The sequence below is a fragment of the Geotrypetes seraphini genome, chromosome 2 (genome assembly GCF_902459505.1).
Source record: "Geotrypetes seraphini chromosome 2, aGeoSer1.1, whole genome shotgun sequence".
Lineage (NCBI taxonomy): Eukaryota > Metazoa > Chordata > Amphibia > Gymnophiona > Dermophiidae > Geotrypetes > Geotrypetes seraphini.
The window spans coordinates 492191182-492205208 of NC_047085.1; the positions used below are offsets into that span (position 1 = coordinate 492191182).

Here is a 14027-nt window from a genome sequence, read left to right on the forward strand (position 1 = left end):
CAACAGTTATCACAACTGGAATTACAAGAAATGAAATGATGGTAATGATGGATGGGGGAAGGAATTTTTATCTTTTGTATAGATACTGATTGATTATAAGTGCTTGGTTGATTATCATTATTTGTATATAAATTGTAGTTCACTTTTTGTTGGCATTTAAAACTAAATAAAGTTTAAAAAAAAAAAATGAAATGAAAGAAACAGCCTCCAAGCACTTAATCAAAAATAAAACAAGACACTGAGAATTTACACTGGTACAACCTTGTTCCCAAGCTAAAAGCATGCTGGAGAGCAAGACACAGACTTTTCCTTTACTCAAATTGTTCAAGGGTTAATAGTCAAGCTGGCTTTAAAAGCACAGTTTGACTGTTTTCTAACCCTGGAGGCACTTGCAGATTGTTCTCATTTCTGTTCAATACATGACTATTTATTGAAAATATTTGCCTATGCACAAGTCAAACAAAAAGAAGGAAGAGTTCTTGCCTCAATAATTGTCAAACAAAACAAAAGAAGGCAAGCGAAATGTCCAAAACGTCAAGCAACGGGACTGTTTATTATTAAAAGTCTCAGTATCACAATCGCAAAACTGAAGAGTGAGGTCCCGACTAGGATCCCAGTTTCGGCATCCTTAGATGCCTTCTTCAGGGGATAATTCTATGACTACGCCGCTCTGGTTGAAAAACCTCGGTTTAGGTCAGTTTTACCGGGGCGTACTGGCGTATTCGAAAGAACTGTGCCATTCTTGGTTAGATTTTATGACTCCTGAGGCAGGAGTTTATTGCCGAAATACAGATCTATGTCAAGTCTGGCAATATTTTTTATATTTATTGCAAACTCTTTTCTGCATATAGTTGACTCGGGCAATCTTTTTATGTGATTTTAGAAACATTTTGCCATTATTGTTTTTGGCAACTAATAAGTACAATTTCATGCATGTTAATTCACCTCTGTAGATTGGTTGAAGTTTATTTGGTCCCCCTACTCCTGTTCACTATATCAGTGGCTCCCAACCCTGTCCTGGAGGATCACCAGCCAGTCGGGTTTTCAGGATAGCTCTAATGAATATGTATGGGACAGATTTGCATGCCTGTCACCTCCATTATATGCAAATTTCTCTCATGCATATTTATTAGGGCTATCCCAAAAACCCAACTGGCTGGTGCTCCTCCAGCACTGCTCTATATTAGAGGTTTTCAACCCAGTCGTCAGGACACACCCAACAGTTAGGGTTTTCAAGATATCCCTATTGAATTCAATGGAAACCCCGGCTGGCTGAGTGTGCTCTGTCCTGAATCTGATGGATGTCAGAATTTAAACTTAAATTAAATAATGACAAGACTAATTTTTTTGTTGCCTCCTCTCAAAAGAATCATGAATCATCTATCATGTTAAATCAAATTCAATATACGATCTGTACGTTTATCAAAATATTGGGAATGGTCTTTGATCAAAACCTAACTATGAAAAACCAGATAGACGCCGTAGTTCAAAAGGGGTATTAGACACTGTGGAAGCTGCGTACTATTAAACCATATTTTGAAATTTCTGCATTTAGACTCTTGGTCCAGTCATTACTATTAAGCCTTTTGGACTATTGCAATAGTGTTTATTTAGCTACCACCAAGAAAAATATTGCCAAATTGAAATTGATCCAGACTACTGCAGTAAGATTGATCTACGGCCTGAAGAAGTACCATCATGTGACCCAATTCTATCGTGAATTGCATTGGCTCCCTGTGGAGGCACGCATCATTTTTAAGTTGGGTTGCATGTGTTTTTAAGTTGGGTTGCATTTTTAAGTTGGGTTGCATGTGTTTTTAAGTTGGGTTGCATTTTTAAGTTGGGTTGCATGTGTTTTTAAGTTGGGTTGCATTTGTTGGTCAAGCCCCACTTTACTTAACTGACCGATTCTTCATATCATCTCACAAGAATATTAGAAAATCACATGCCCTTTTTGTTTTCCCCTCGGTTAAAGGTTGCAAAAGCAAGAAATATCATGACCATCCGATTTCATTCTAAACAGCTTTTTACGATAAGGATTTCCACTATTGACATCTTATTCTTACGAACATGTCAGAAAACAACTGAAGTCTTTCCTGGTTGACTAGTTGTTTTCTGATCTTTTCCTTGTTAATTATGTAACTTTTGTAAACCGCACTGAACTCATGGTTATGCGGTATAGAAGCATGATTTTATATTATGGGTTGAAAACCTCCGCTCTACACCCTGAAAAAAGCCACAGCAAAATGGCTGAAACATCGGCTTCACTTACTCAGATGCAGCAAGGCCTAGACAACTGCAACAATTTATCACTAAATTGTTTGTGCTTATGGACTTTCATGTCAGCAGTTATTCTACTTTACATAAAATAAAGAATATATGAGAATTCAATACACTTGGACAGAAGAAATTGCCTTTTATCTAGTTGTCATCGTTTTAAAAAATTTGGCTACATGCTTTTTCCAAATCTGGGTTGCATACAGGCACAGTAGAGCACACTCCTGCCCAAGAGGGTTTACTGTCTAAATCTCACCTGCCTCTAGGTTGAATTCAGTTCTCAAGACATAAATCCTCTTATAGTGAGACTCCATGACTAACAAAACATGGCAGCTCAAAAAACTAGGTCACAACACCACTTTAAAGAATGACACGTGGACAAATTTTTTCCGTCGGAACACATTTTCCCGTCTCGTCCTGGCAAGTTCTTTCCTTGTCCCTTTCACATTCCTGCAAGCTCCGTCCTCATCTGCACAAGCCTCAAACACTTTAAACATTCCAGAGCTCAGATTGTGATGTCATAATGCCTCATTCCACCAATGCCTAAGCTCTGTCCTCATCTGCACAAGCCTCAAACACTTTAAAATCATAAGCAGCAACATTCCAGAGCTCAGATTGTGATGTCATAATGCCTCATTCCACCAATGCCTAAGCTCTGTCCTCATATGCACAAGCCTCAAACACTAAAATCAGAAACCATTGTCAAAGTGAAACTGGAAATTACATTTGACTCCTTCTCCAGTCTCTCACACCCCACTAACCTTATTCACCATTGTTTCAAACAGTTTACAAAGGATAGGGGTACTTAACTTCAATAGATTCTATTTTTAGAATAAGACTCCAACCTATAAAAAAACCCTCTCTGCAACACCCCCCCCCCCCAACATCTCTCTCTGTCTGGAACATCACCTCCTTCTTCTCTGTCTTTCCTCTGGACTCTGTAAGGCAGGGAAACTGTCTTTTCTCTCTCATTAATTGTAATGCTTGATGTATCTTTATGAATCTTGCTTTTCTGTAGTATTAAGCTTATTTCTACATTATATTCTCTATGCAATCACTTCTGGCTGTGCTTGTCATTCAATTTTACTTCCTACTGAATCTTCTGCGAGGGTATTGAACCTGGGACCTGGCGGATTGTAAGGCCGCCTCAACATTACTCCTCCAAACCTTACATATTTGAAAAGGTCAGATATCAGAAGTGATTTAGAAAGAAAAAGTGAAACACTGCCACCTGCTGGGTTTAAAAACTTAACAGAATGGACTTTTAATGTTAACATTGACGTAAGGCATTTTTGCAAAGGATGTCATGTGATCAACTGTGCCATTGTATTCTAAAGCATGATAATGATTACAAATGATGTCACATAGGGTATGAAACTGTTTGTCCTTGCTTTTCTCCTTTTGAAGAGCACTGAAATTCTGATGGCTTGCTCTTCCCAGACAATGGGAGCACTGATAATAAATTCTGATTGTTTATTACATGGCTTTTCCTCATGTCTGTTATTTGAATTCACAGAACAGAGTCTCTAGCCCAGCCATGTGGGAGAGAGAATCCATTCTGGCAATTCTTTGGGCCTAGATGTTCAAGTCTTCCAGCCTGGCTTGAACACCATGGCTCTCTTTTCTCTCCTCACCTGTGGAGTGTAGTACAGCAGCAGCTTGTGGCTAAGTTCAAAGAACTCTCCCTCCGGCTTGAACAGGCTCGTAGCATTTGGTCCTGGATGAGGAGTGGAAGGAATGAGAGTGGTTGAGTTAGGAATTGCACCTCTAATCATACTGAGGGAAGTTCCATCTTAGACGCAGACAGAAGAGTGAAAGACAGGCAACAGTGTTTTAACCCAGGAGGTTAAAATGTTGGTACTAAGAGGGTCACAAATGGGACTGGTTTTCAGGATCAATGGATCTGTTGGGGGGGGGGAGGGGAGCTCCACAGCCCTTCATTTACTGGAATTCAATGCCATAGTGCAGGTGTTTCTCAACTCGGTCTTGGAGGACCCCCCTGGACAGTCAGGTGTTTCAGGATATCCACAATGAATATGCATGAAATAAATTTGCCTATAATGGAGGCAGTGTATGCAAATCAAGTTTCTGCATATTCGTTGTGGATATCCTGAAAACCTGACTGGCCAGGGGGTACACTGCCATAGTGTGCTGAGATGGAACCTCTCAAGGCTGTTACATGCCTGACCTGTAGGGGGCACTTGAACAGTCTGTTCTTATCATTCTTAAAGGTGCAGTCATTACTACAGTAAATGTACACCTCATCTGACTGCATTCTTCAACTTTAAAACTTTAAGTTTCAGAGATTACCATGTAGCAACTCTGATGGATCCCATTTCTGTTCAAGTCTTCATTCAGGCTTCTAACTTAAACTAAAGTGACAACTGTTATAGAAAGAAGCCATCTTTGGCCAACATCCTGCTTATGCACAACCTTTTCCAGACCACATACTCTGCAGCAGTTGCTTTAATCAGTGGCAGAGTCCGCCCACTTTTGGTTCAGGACCAACCAGCAGCTGCATATTGTCCATGCAACTGCTGGGAATCCCTAAGCCCCAACAGCTGAAGATGTTCTCTGCTGGAACCCCCTGGACTGTCTGACTGGTGGCATACTTCCAGTCACCAGCTCTGGCCCCCCTTACCTCCCTGTGCATGTTTGGTTCATGTGCATGCATGTAGCATGCACAAGGGACGCCAGAGTCAGTAGCCGGAAGCACGCTGCCAACCTGTCGAGTGCCCAGGGGATTCTGGCAAAAACGTCTTCGCCTGGCATGGCTTGGGGATCTCTGCTAGCCAAAGCTTTGATTTTTAACACTTGGGATGGGGCGGGCAGAAAATGTATGACCCCCACCCAGTAATTCACTACTGGCTCAGATAAATCACAGTATCGCTGTTGGTCTCAAATCACAAAAAAAGGAGACTGAAAACCTCATTAAAAAAAAGAACATTATTATTTGTTGAAAATGTAATTTGATTAGGGTTGGGGTGGGGTGGAGGGGGTTCATCTGGGTGGGATTGGGTTGTAGTGTACCATTTTTTGGGGCCACCATGATTAATCAACATATGTGGCTCTGCTTGTTCTGTGTTTTATTGATATATAAAAAAAATAAATTTATATATAAAAAATAAATTTTTAAGAAATCTCAGTCACCACGATTAACAAGCCTGCAGACTGGTAGAACATCAGAGAGAATGGGTCCAGAGCTTTCACAGTGTTAATACCCATCTAAAGTGTATTTCACCTTAAAACTGAGCAAGTACCCAATACAGTATGAAAACAGAGTCTGGGCTTACCTGAACCGAAAAGTGCTTTGACCTGGGCTGGTGTTAAGGCTTCGTGGAAGATAGATACTGATCCCAACTGCCCTCCTAGAGAAGTCGGAGTGCCCCAATCTGTGTCCTGTGTTCCAGCCACAATAGTGGACACCAATCCCTCCCTGGGGTACTGAATTGCCCCTGGGCCCCAGGAATGGCTAGTGGCGGGGAAAGACTGAGACCGGCTCAGCGAGGAGTGCGAGGCAAACTTGAGGTCCGGGGAGTGAGACAGAGGGATCAAGACCGTCGTCGTCGTCGTCCTGTTGCCAGCAGATCCGATGCAGCAATAGGTGAAGAACTGGAGAAAGGAGCAACGGTGCAAATTAGACACACCGAGGTCAAGTGCCGGTGCCGTAGTCCCTCTGTCAGAGACTACTACACAGAGCCACGTGTCTCGTGGTGGACAGCTTAGCAGGAAGCCATTCAAAACCTGTGCTGAAAATACTATGCTGCATTTATTTATTCGGTCATTCATTCTAAGTACTATGAATCACCTAAATTCCCGAGAAGCTGCTGAGACAGTTAAACGAACAACCCAAGTCTGAAGAGGCACGATGCTATTGCCCCTCTCATGCCTGCCTGTGTCATGGCTCGTCTATGAATCTCTTCGCTTTACTATACTGCATCTGTGGACTTTTGCAGCCGCTTTGCTAAGAAAGCGCAAAGATGAAAGTCCTATTGTATAATTTTAGTCATTTTTAGATTTCGTACTTTTTAGTACTGTATGTGAACCGCCTAGAACTATGTGGTAGGGCGGTATATAAAAATAAAATTATTATTAAGATACAGGAAGCCAGCTGATAAGTGAAAAGCTGCTCTGATGAGTTTATCTCTATAAATTCCACGACTTCCTCTGGGATCTACGAGCTGCCAGTGGTGTATGTAAGGGGGAGGCGGACCGCTCATCCCCCCCGCTCCTTCCCCGCCGCATGCGCACCTTCAATTCCCCACCACCGTCCCTCTAGCTCTTTGCCGGCGCGAGCAGCAGCTCCAATCTGCTGCTCGCGCCAGCCTCGGCGCTCCCCTCTGACGTTACTTCTGGGTCCTGCGACAAGGAAGTGATGTCAGAGGGAGATCCGACGTCAGTGTAGGCAGCAAGTTAGAGATATTGCTCGCGCCAGGGAAGCCAAATAGGTACAGAGGATGGAAAGGGGAGCGCGTATGGTGGGGGGAAGGGTTTCAGAGAAGAGGGTACCACCGTCCTGGGTGCCTCCTACCCTTGCTATGCCACTGCGAGCTGACCTTCCTTCAAAACAAACAAAAATCCAACAGGTCTGCAGCAATGATTGAACAAAGATAACCCCCCCCAAAAAAGAAAAATCTGCAGAAGCGATGTACAAGATGTTAGGACTTTTTTTTGAGATTAATAGAAACGTTGTAGTCCAAAGATTGGTTCACTAAAGTAAAAAACCAAGAACCTGACATGGTCTGTGTTTCTAAAAACTCCTTCCTCAGGGGTCCAAGATCAAAGGAAATGAACCGGGTTACAATTGCACTCTTTTGGCGCTCGCTCAGCCCGATTTTCTTAATAAAGTTGCATCCCATTTGGCTCATTTCCTTTCATCTTGGACCCCTGAAGAAGGAGTTTTTCGAAACACGGATCGTGTCGGCAAACACTAGGGAAGGAACTTCCTTAGCCTAATATAACTTTATTTCTTGTGCCAATTCACTACATCCCCATAATAATGCTATAAACAATGAAACAAATGATACATGGATGCATTGTACCGTAATAGTCCTTTTACTGCTCTAGTCTGGATATTAGGCCCTGGTGTGGCTCACCCGTCTTCCATGGCCGTCTCTCTCACTCTGCAAAATCTTTCCCATGCTTCCTTCACCTCCCCACCTCTGTTGCTTTTGGTTTCCTAGGCCTGAGAGAACTGGATGATGCTGTCTAGAGCCCGTGGAAGGGCCTCAAAGAGTGGCTCACCTCGTTAAGGGAGGGAAAGCGCAGTTGTGCCACTTTCCTCAGCTGCCCATCGGTATAAATGTTCACCAGGTTTTGTCCAAAGGGGCGCCGTCCAGCGACATGTACAATATCTACACAGTGCTGGGAGACAAGCAACGGGCTTAAATTAGAGCAGGGAAGAGTCAGACGTTAAGACAGATCTTTCTAACTCAGAGTTCAGTGCAGATCGGTGTGGCAAAGCTTTGCGAAGGGTTAAGCGAGGCCTGAGTGCACAATTTTGTAGGCATGCGATGCAGAAAGATTTTGTGCAGCTTTCCCTTTCTTTCTTTCTTTTAATAATTTATTGTTGGAAGGGATGGGAGGGGGAGGGGTTTTTATTTATAGATTTATGCTGATGTTTGATTAGATTTTCAAGTGATTTGTATGATCTAATTGATATTTTATTGTACACTTGATGTAAGAAATGAAAATGAATAAAGATTTAGAATTTGATTCTAAAAAAAAAAAATAATAATAATAATTTATATTCCACATATCTTACAATCCTATGTGGATTACAAATTATTCAAGTACTCAAGCATTGTTCCCTAACTGTCATGACGGGCTCCCACTCTATCTAATGTCGCAGTGGAGATTAAGGGACTTGCCCAGGGTCACAAGGAGCGGCGTGGGATTTGAACCCACAACCTCAGGGCACCAAAGCTGGAGCTCTAACCACTGCACCACACACTCCCCTAGGCAGTGCCTTGATCTGGAGCTCAGCTCATGCAATATGTAAATCTATGCAAATGCAGTTAATTAGTTCAACCGCACGGATGCAAAAACATATGCAGAAGACCAACAAACTGAGCACAACGGCGGGGCTATAACACAGTGGCATAGAGCCTATCTTTTTTAAATTTTATTTTATAAATCTTTATTCATTTTTAAATCAAATCAACAAGTGCACAAAAATATATCATAAAGTAATTCCAATATAATGCTGTAATATCTAACACATAAAAACGGTTCATAGACAAAACCGTGGAAGACAAAGGCGCGCGCCGACAACTGAGCGCAAGATGGAGGCGCGCGCCGAAGAAAATGACAGTTTTTAGGGGCTCCGATGGGGGTTTTTGTTGGGGAGCCCCCCCCACTTTACTTAATACAGATCGCAGCGGCGTTGTGGGGGGTTTGGGGGGTTGTAACCCCCCTCATTATACTGTAAACTTAACTTTTTCCCTGTTTTTAGGGAAAAAGTGAAGTTTTCAGTAAAATGTGGGGGGTTACAACCTCCCAAACCCCCCACAACGCCCCCACAACGCAGCGCGATCTGTATAAAGTAAAGTGTGGAGGGTTCCCCCCCACACCCCCCTGTCGGAGCCCCTAAAAACAGTTATTTTCTTCAGCGCGCGCCTTTGTCTTCCGCAGTTTTGACCTGACACCCATAAAAACTAAATAGTGTAAGATCCCCACCCACCCACCCTTCATCACATTCTCAACAAAATAAAATATACTATTTTATACAACATATTATAACATATCTTATTGAATTGCACACCCAATCCACCCTCCCCCTTTTACTTCGCTGCACCGAATCCCGAGGGTCAACTGAAGTGACGTGTGACGCTTCACCTCAGATGACCCGAGATCCCCGGTGGTCTAGTAGATTAATCCCTCCTTCTCGCCCCCAAAATAAGTTCTGGTAGAATAATGGATCCCTTTCCCTCACTCTCCCCAACCTGACCCAACTGTCAAATAAGCTCCAATAGGCTAGTGAACCCCCTTCTCTCATCTCCCTCCCGCCCCCCAACTCAATCCCCTATCCCAGATAAATAAAAAGCTCTGGCAATCTAATGAACCTCCCCTTCCCAGCCCTGGTAGTTTAATGAACCCCCCCTCCCCTACCTCCTAATTTTTGAGATGCTCTGATCCTTGTCAACATGAACTCAGAGTGAGGCTTGGACAATATGTTTCCTCAATATCTTCCCAGAGTTGTGAGGTTTTAACATTTTACCGTGTCATTAGTCAGAAAGTGGGAGTGGCGTGGCTCAGTGGACAAAGCTACAGCCTCAGCACCCTGAGGTTGTGGGTTCAAACTAGAGAATGACAGGAACTCAATTTGTCGCTGTCCCTGCCCCATTCCTGTAAGCTCTGCCTTAAAGTCATAAGTGTTCGAGGCTTGTGCAGTTAAGGTGTTTGAGACTTGTTGCAGAAAAGGACAGAGCTTGCGGGAACGGGGCAGGGACAGGAAAAGAACTCGCTGAAACAGGACATTGTCTAGTTCAAACCCACGCTGCTCCTTGTGACCCTGGGCAAGTCGTTTAATCCTCCCCCCCCCCCCAACACCATTACCCTCAAGTACATTAGATAGATTGTGAGCCCGCCAGGACAGACAGTGAAAATTGCTTGAATACTCGAGCTTTCCTGGGAGAATGGTACAGAAAATTAAATAAATAAAAAGCACATCATGCCCTAATCGGTGTTGCATATACAGCCTACAGAGGAGGATTGGCCCTGGATTTGCTAGAACCTCCTAGGATTAATTTAGGAGTACAGATGAGGTAGACCTGCGTCAAGGCCCTGATCCAGCTTTACACATCCTAGTGAAGCCAGCCTATCCATAACCTCCTCAGACCCTGGCTACGTACGGTAGAACTTGCTAGATAATCATTTCTTTATGAATCTCGGTTAAGTTTATCTGTTGGTTGCTTGCAGAATTACATCTTCAGGTCGATATTCAAAGCGATTTAACCAGCCAGAAACGGCTCCTGTCTGGTTAAATCTCTTCTTTGAGGCTACCTGGCAATTTTCAGTGGCACTTAGTCACGTTAGTGCTACTGAAAATGTCTGGTTAGTGCCTATTTCAAAACCGGCTATTCCGGGAGTGTTCCGGGGGCGGAGTCGGCGCTTGGCCAGTCCTCTCTTGATCTGGTTCCCCACAGCCGGTTAAGTCTGCAATCGACCAGACACCTAACCCTGTCCATTCAATAGCAACTAGCTAACCTATGAAACTAACTCCCATTGAACTTACACCCGCGTAACCACTCAGATTCAGAAAACTGCTAAAGAGAAGAGGACAGGTGCTGGCACCCCCCCCCAACCAAGATGGTGCCCGGGGAGGACCGCCCCCCCCTTAGTAAGCTACTGCTCCTAACTCCAGCCCACTTGTAAAGTGCCCGTGTCTATTATGTCACTCCTTCTGTAATCCCCTATCCTGACTGTCATGTTTGTCTGTCCGATTAGATTGTAAGCTCTGTCGAGCCGGGATTGTCTCTTACGTGGTCAACTTACAGTGCTGCTTGTGTCTGGCAGTGCTGTGGAGGTGATAAGTAGAAGTGTAGCAGACTCAAATGTAATACTTATGGAAGCACTGGCTGACTATCTATCAGGTCCCCTTCACCATTGCCCCGAAATCATAGCAACTTTCCAACCCTCCTGACAGGATTTAATCATGCTCCCTCTCCCTGTTTCCCCAGCAACAAGAGGGCCCCTCCAAATATATCCAGACCTCTCTCTCCCGGCCCTTCCCCCACTACAGCAGTAACCTTCTAACATGACCTGACCCCCATCACAGGCTTTCTTTAAAGGTCTGTAATGGTCCAATGGGTAAGCAGGGCAAGAGCAAATCCGACTCACTCCTGCCTCTAGTGGCTTTGGCAGCAAAATGTTGGCACAACTTTTAGTAGTAGGCTCACAATAGTGCCCGCTAATGTTGCAAGAGTAGTGCCATTTTGCTGGCGGAACCCCAGGAGCAAGAGCAATTGAAGTTTACCCCTATCTCGATCGCTTGAGGGCTAACCACAGACCTAAAAGTAGGCCTGTGGGAGGGAGGATGCTGGTGGACTGGGATTTGTTGAGGGCTTTACTTTGTGAGGAGGGGCTGGGAGGGGGACTGGATAAGATGGGGGTATCCTCAATTGCTTGTGGAGAGATTGGGAGCACCGCCGTCAGATTAATATTTAATCTTAAAAGATTCGATCGTGCCTCAGGTTACTATCAGAAACTTCACTGGTTACAAATAGAATTGAAAATTATATTTAAATTTGGGTGTTTTAGTTATAAAACTCTCCAGAGTTTAATTCCAACTTAAAACTCTCAGCATTTCCTCCTTGCAAATGGTAGACGCCTTGTTCGTGAAATTAGATTTTTTTTTGCTTTTCCTGAGGTTAGGGGTTGCCGATCTTTGGTAAGTTGATCGCCAGTTACCAATCTTACATTAACTTCAGGAAATTATTAAAAACTCATCTCTTTACGAAGAATTCTTAGTCTCTCAACTGTTATATTTCCATTTTTTCCCCTTGAATTCTTTATATAGAATTGTAATTTCCCTGCATATGCGCAGTTCTCTTTCTTGTAAACCGCGCTGAGCTGTGAGATTGCAGCAGTATATAAGACTACTGTTATGTTATAGAGTTCTATTGGGGAGGTATCGGGAGGGAAGACTGAGTTCTGTTTGGGGGGAGGGGCATTGGGAGGGAGACGGACCATTACAAAGTACAGGCCAGTACCTGGAATCTATTTGGGTGCTGGCTGATACTCAATGCCATCACCCACATAGCTAGGCAGGCAAAGTTAGGACTGCTTCATTGAATTATCGCCCACACTCACAATCTGTTGGCTCATCCCAACTCCACCCCTGGACTGCCCTTTTACTGGCCAGCTGTTACCAGGCCGGGTAGTGCCAATATTCTTCAATAGTATTTTAGCCCATTACATTAACGGGTGCTAGAATATATGTCTGTGTCTTTCTTTCTGTCTGTCTCTCTCCTTGGCCCCCTTTGTCTGTCTTTCTGTGTCTCTCCCTGCCCCTGTGTCTATGCAGCAGCATTTCTCTCCCCCCACTTCCCTGTGCAGCAGCCACAGCAGCATTCCCTCCCCCCACAATACTTCCCTGTGCAGCAGCAGCGTTTCCCCTACCCCCTCTTTACTCTTCATGGCCTCCTATCTGTTAAAACCAAATTCCAAAGTCCAAATATATAGAGAAACCAGACTTCATGGCGAATCTCTCCTCCACCTCGCAGGGCACTGCATGGGCACCTTGGAAGACAGCAGCGCAGCGACCCCCAGGGTCCCGTCTGCACTCTACACGTTCCCCATCCTCCCGGCCCAAAGGGGTCAGGAACCGTCAAGAGTCGCCTCGTGCTCACTGCCTCGCGTTGCTTCATCCTTTGTGCTAGCAGGTCCCGCCTCGCGTTGCAGACTGAGCAGCGGTGCGAGCGCCCCTACAGCTCCCCATTCATCGCAGCCACCGAGTGCCGAGGCCCCCCCCCCTCGCAATGCCCTGCTATTGGCTGCTCACACGGGCCATTGTCCTCGTTGGTCCTCCGCTCCGTCTGGGCTCGCGAACCTCCTGGTGAAGCTAAAGCGAAGGGCTTGGAATGGACATCACCAAAGTCAGCCAGGATGCACAGCCTACCTTTACATCTGCACAACAGAACCCCAAGAGCGCATGCGCACTCCTACCTGCCGGAGACCTACAGCTCACGGAAAACGGAACGCGCAAGTAGGAGTGCGCATGCGCGCTTAGGGTTTTATTCTTCTTCAATAATGTCCAGTTAAATGCTGCCGAATCTTTGTGGGCAGCCCGCTGAGCACATATTAAGTGGGTAGGAACCTCTCCATCCCAATTAAATTGCTTTGAATAATGGGCCCTCTGCCTCTACCTGGTCAGTGTTCATAGCACCCTTTTTTCACATCTGGCCTGTAGGCGAATTTCTAGGAACTCTGTGGCCCTGGGTTTTGTGGTGTCTCAGCATTTCTGGAAACCACCAGGGAACAGCCTGCAGAGTGGGGTACTTGCCCAGGGGCTAGGGTTACTAGATGGCCATGCCCCCAGGGCTGCCCAGTTCCACCTCTATCCCACCCCCGGACGGCATCTGCACATGCGTGTGACGTTACCACGTTGCGTTTGCGCATGCACAGATGCCCCCTTTCCGACACGATTAATGTCGGGAAGCTTTTCAAAACCCGGCTTTGAAAAGCCCGTCCGGACCCCCAGATATGTCCGCAAAAAGAGGACATGACCAGAGAAATTCAGCCGTCTGGTATCCCTACCAGGGGCAAGCAGGCAACCAGACGATGGTTGGGTGATTATTACATAGTAATACCTCGGTTTACGAGTGCACCGGTTTGCGAGTGTTTTGCAAGATGAGCAAAACATTCGCAAAATCGGCGCCTCGGAAACCGAGCGCGCCTCGATTTGCGAGCACACCCTACCGCGCGAACCGTCACCCTCCTCCCCGCGATCCGGCACCCCCCGCCGCCATCGGGAACCCCCCCCACCGCCATCGGGCCAGCACAGAAGAGGAGGCCGACATGCCGGTGCTACATTAAAGTAAGAAGAGGGCTCTGGGGGACTTCAGGTTGCGGCGGGGGGGGGGGGTGCCAGATCGCAGGGAGGGAGGGTGTCGGATCGCGGGGCCTTTGGGGGGAGCAATGCTGGTTCTCGTGGAGGGGAGGGGGAGCAGCGCTGCTGGCCTCGGTGGGGGGGTGGGAACGTATCAAAGCGAGTTTCCCCATAGGAAATAATGGAAACTCGCTTTGAT

The 14027-nt window shown here is 45.5% G+C and overlaps 1 protein-coding gene across 3 annotated transcripts in view; it reads right to left on the reverse strand.

The window, feature by feature from the left end:
- Positions 1–14027, reverse strand: part of NBEAL2 (neurobeachin like 2) — a 408006-nt gene that overhangs the window by 159218 nt on the left and 234761 nt on the right. For all 3 annotated transcript variants that reach the window (XM_033931896.1, XM_033931894.1, XM_033931895.1), the window contains 3 exons: positions 7522–7641; positions 5571–5889; positions 3912–3994 (listed from right to left, as the gene is read on the reverse strand). In XM_033931896.1, the coding sequence (XP_033787787.1) occupies positions 3912–3994; positions 5571–5889; positions 7522–7641 (522 nt within the window). The remainder of the gene's footprint in view (positions 1–3911; positions 3995–5570; positions 5890–7521; positions 7642–14027) is intronic.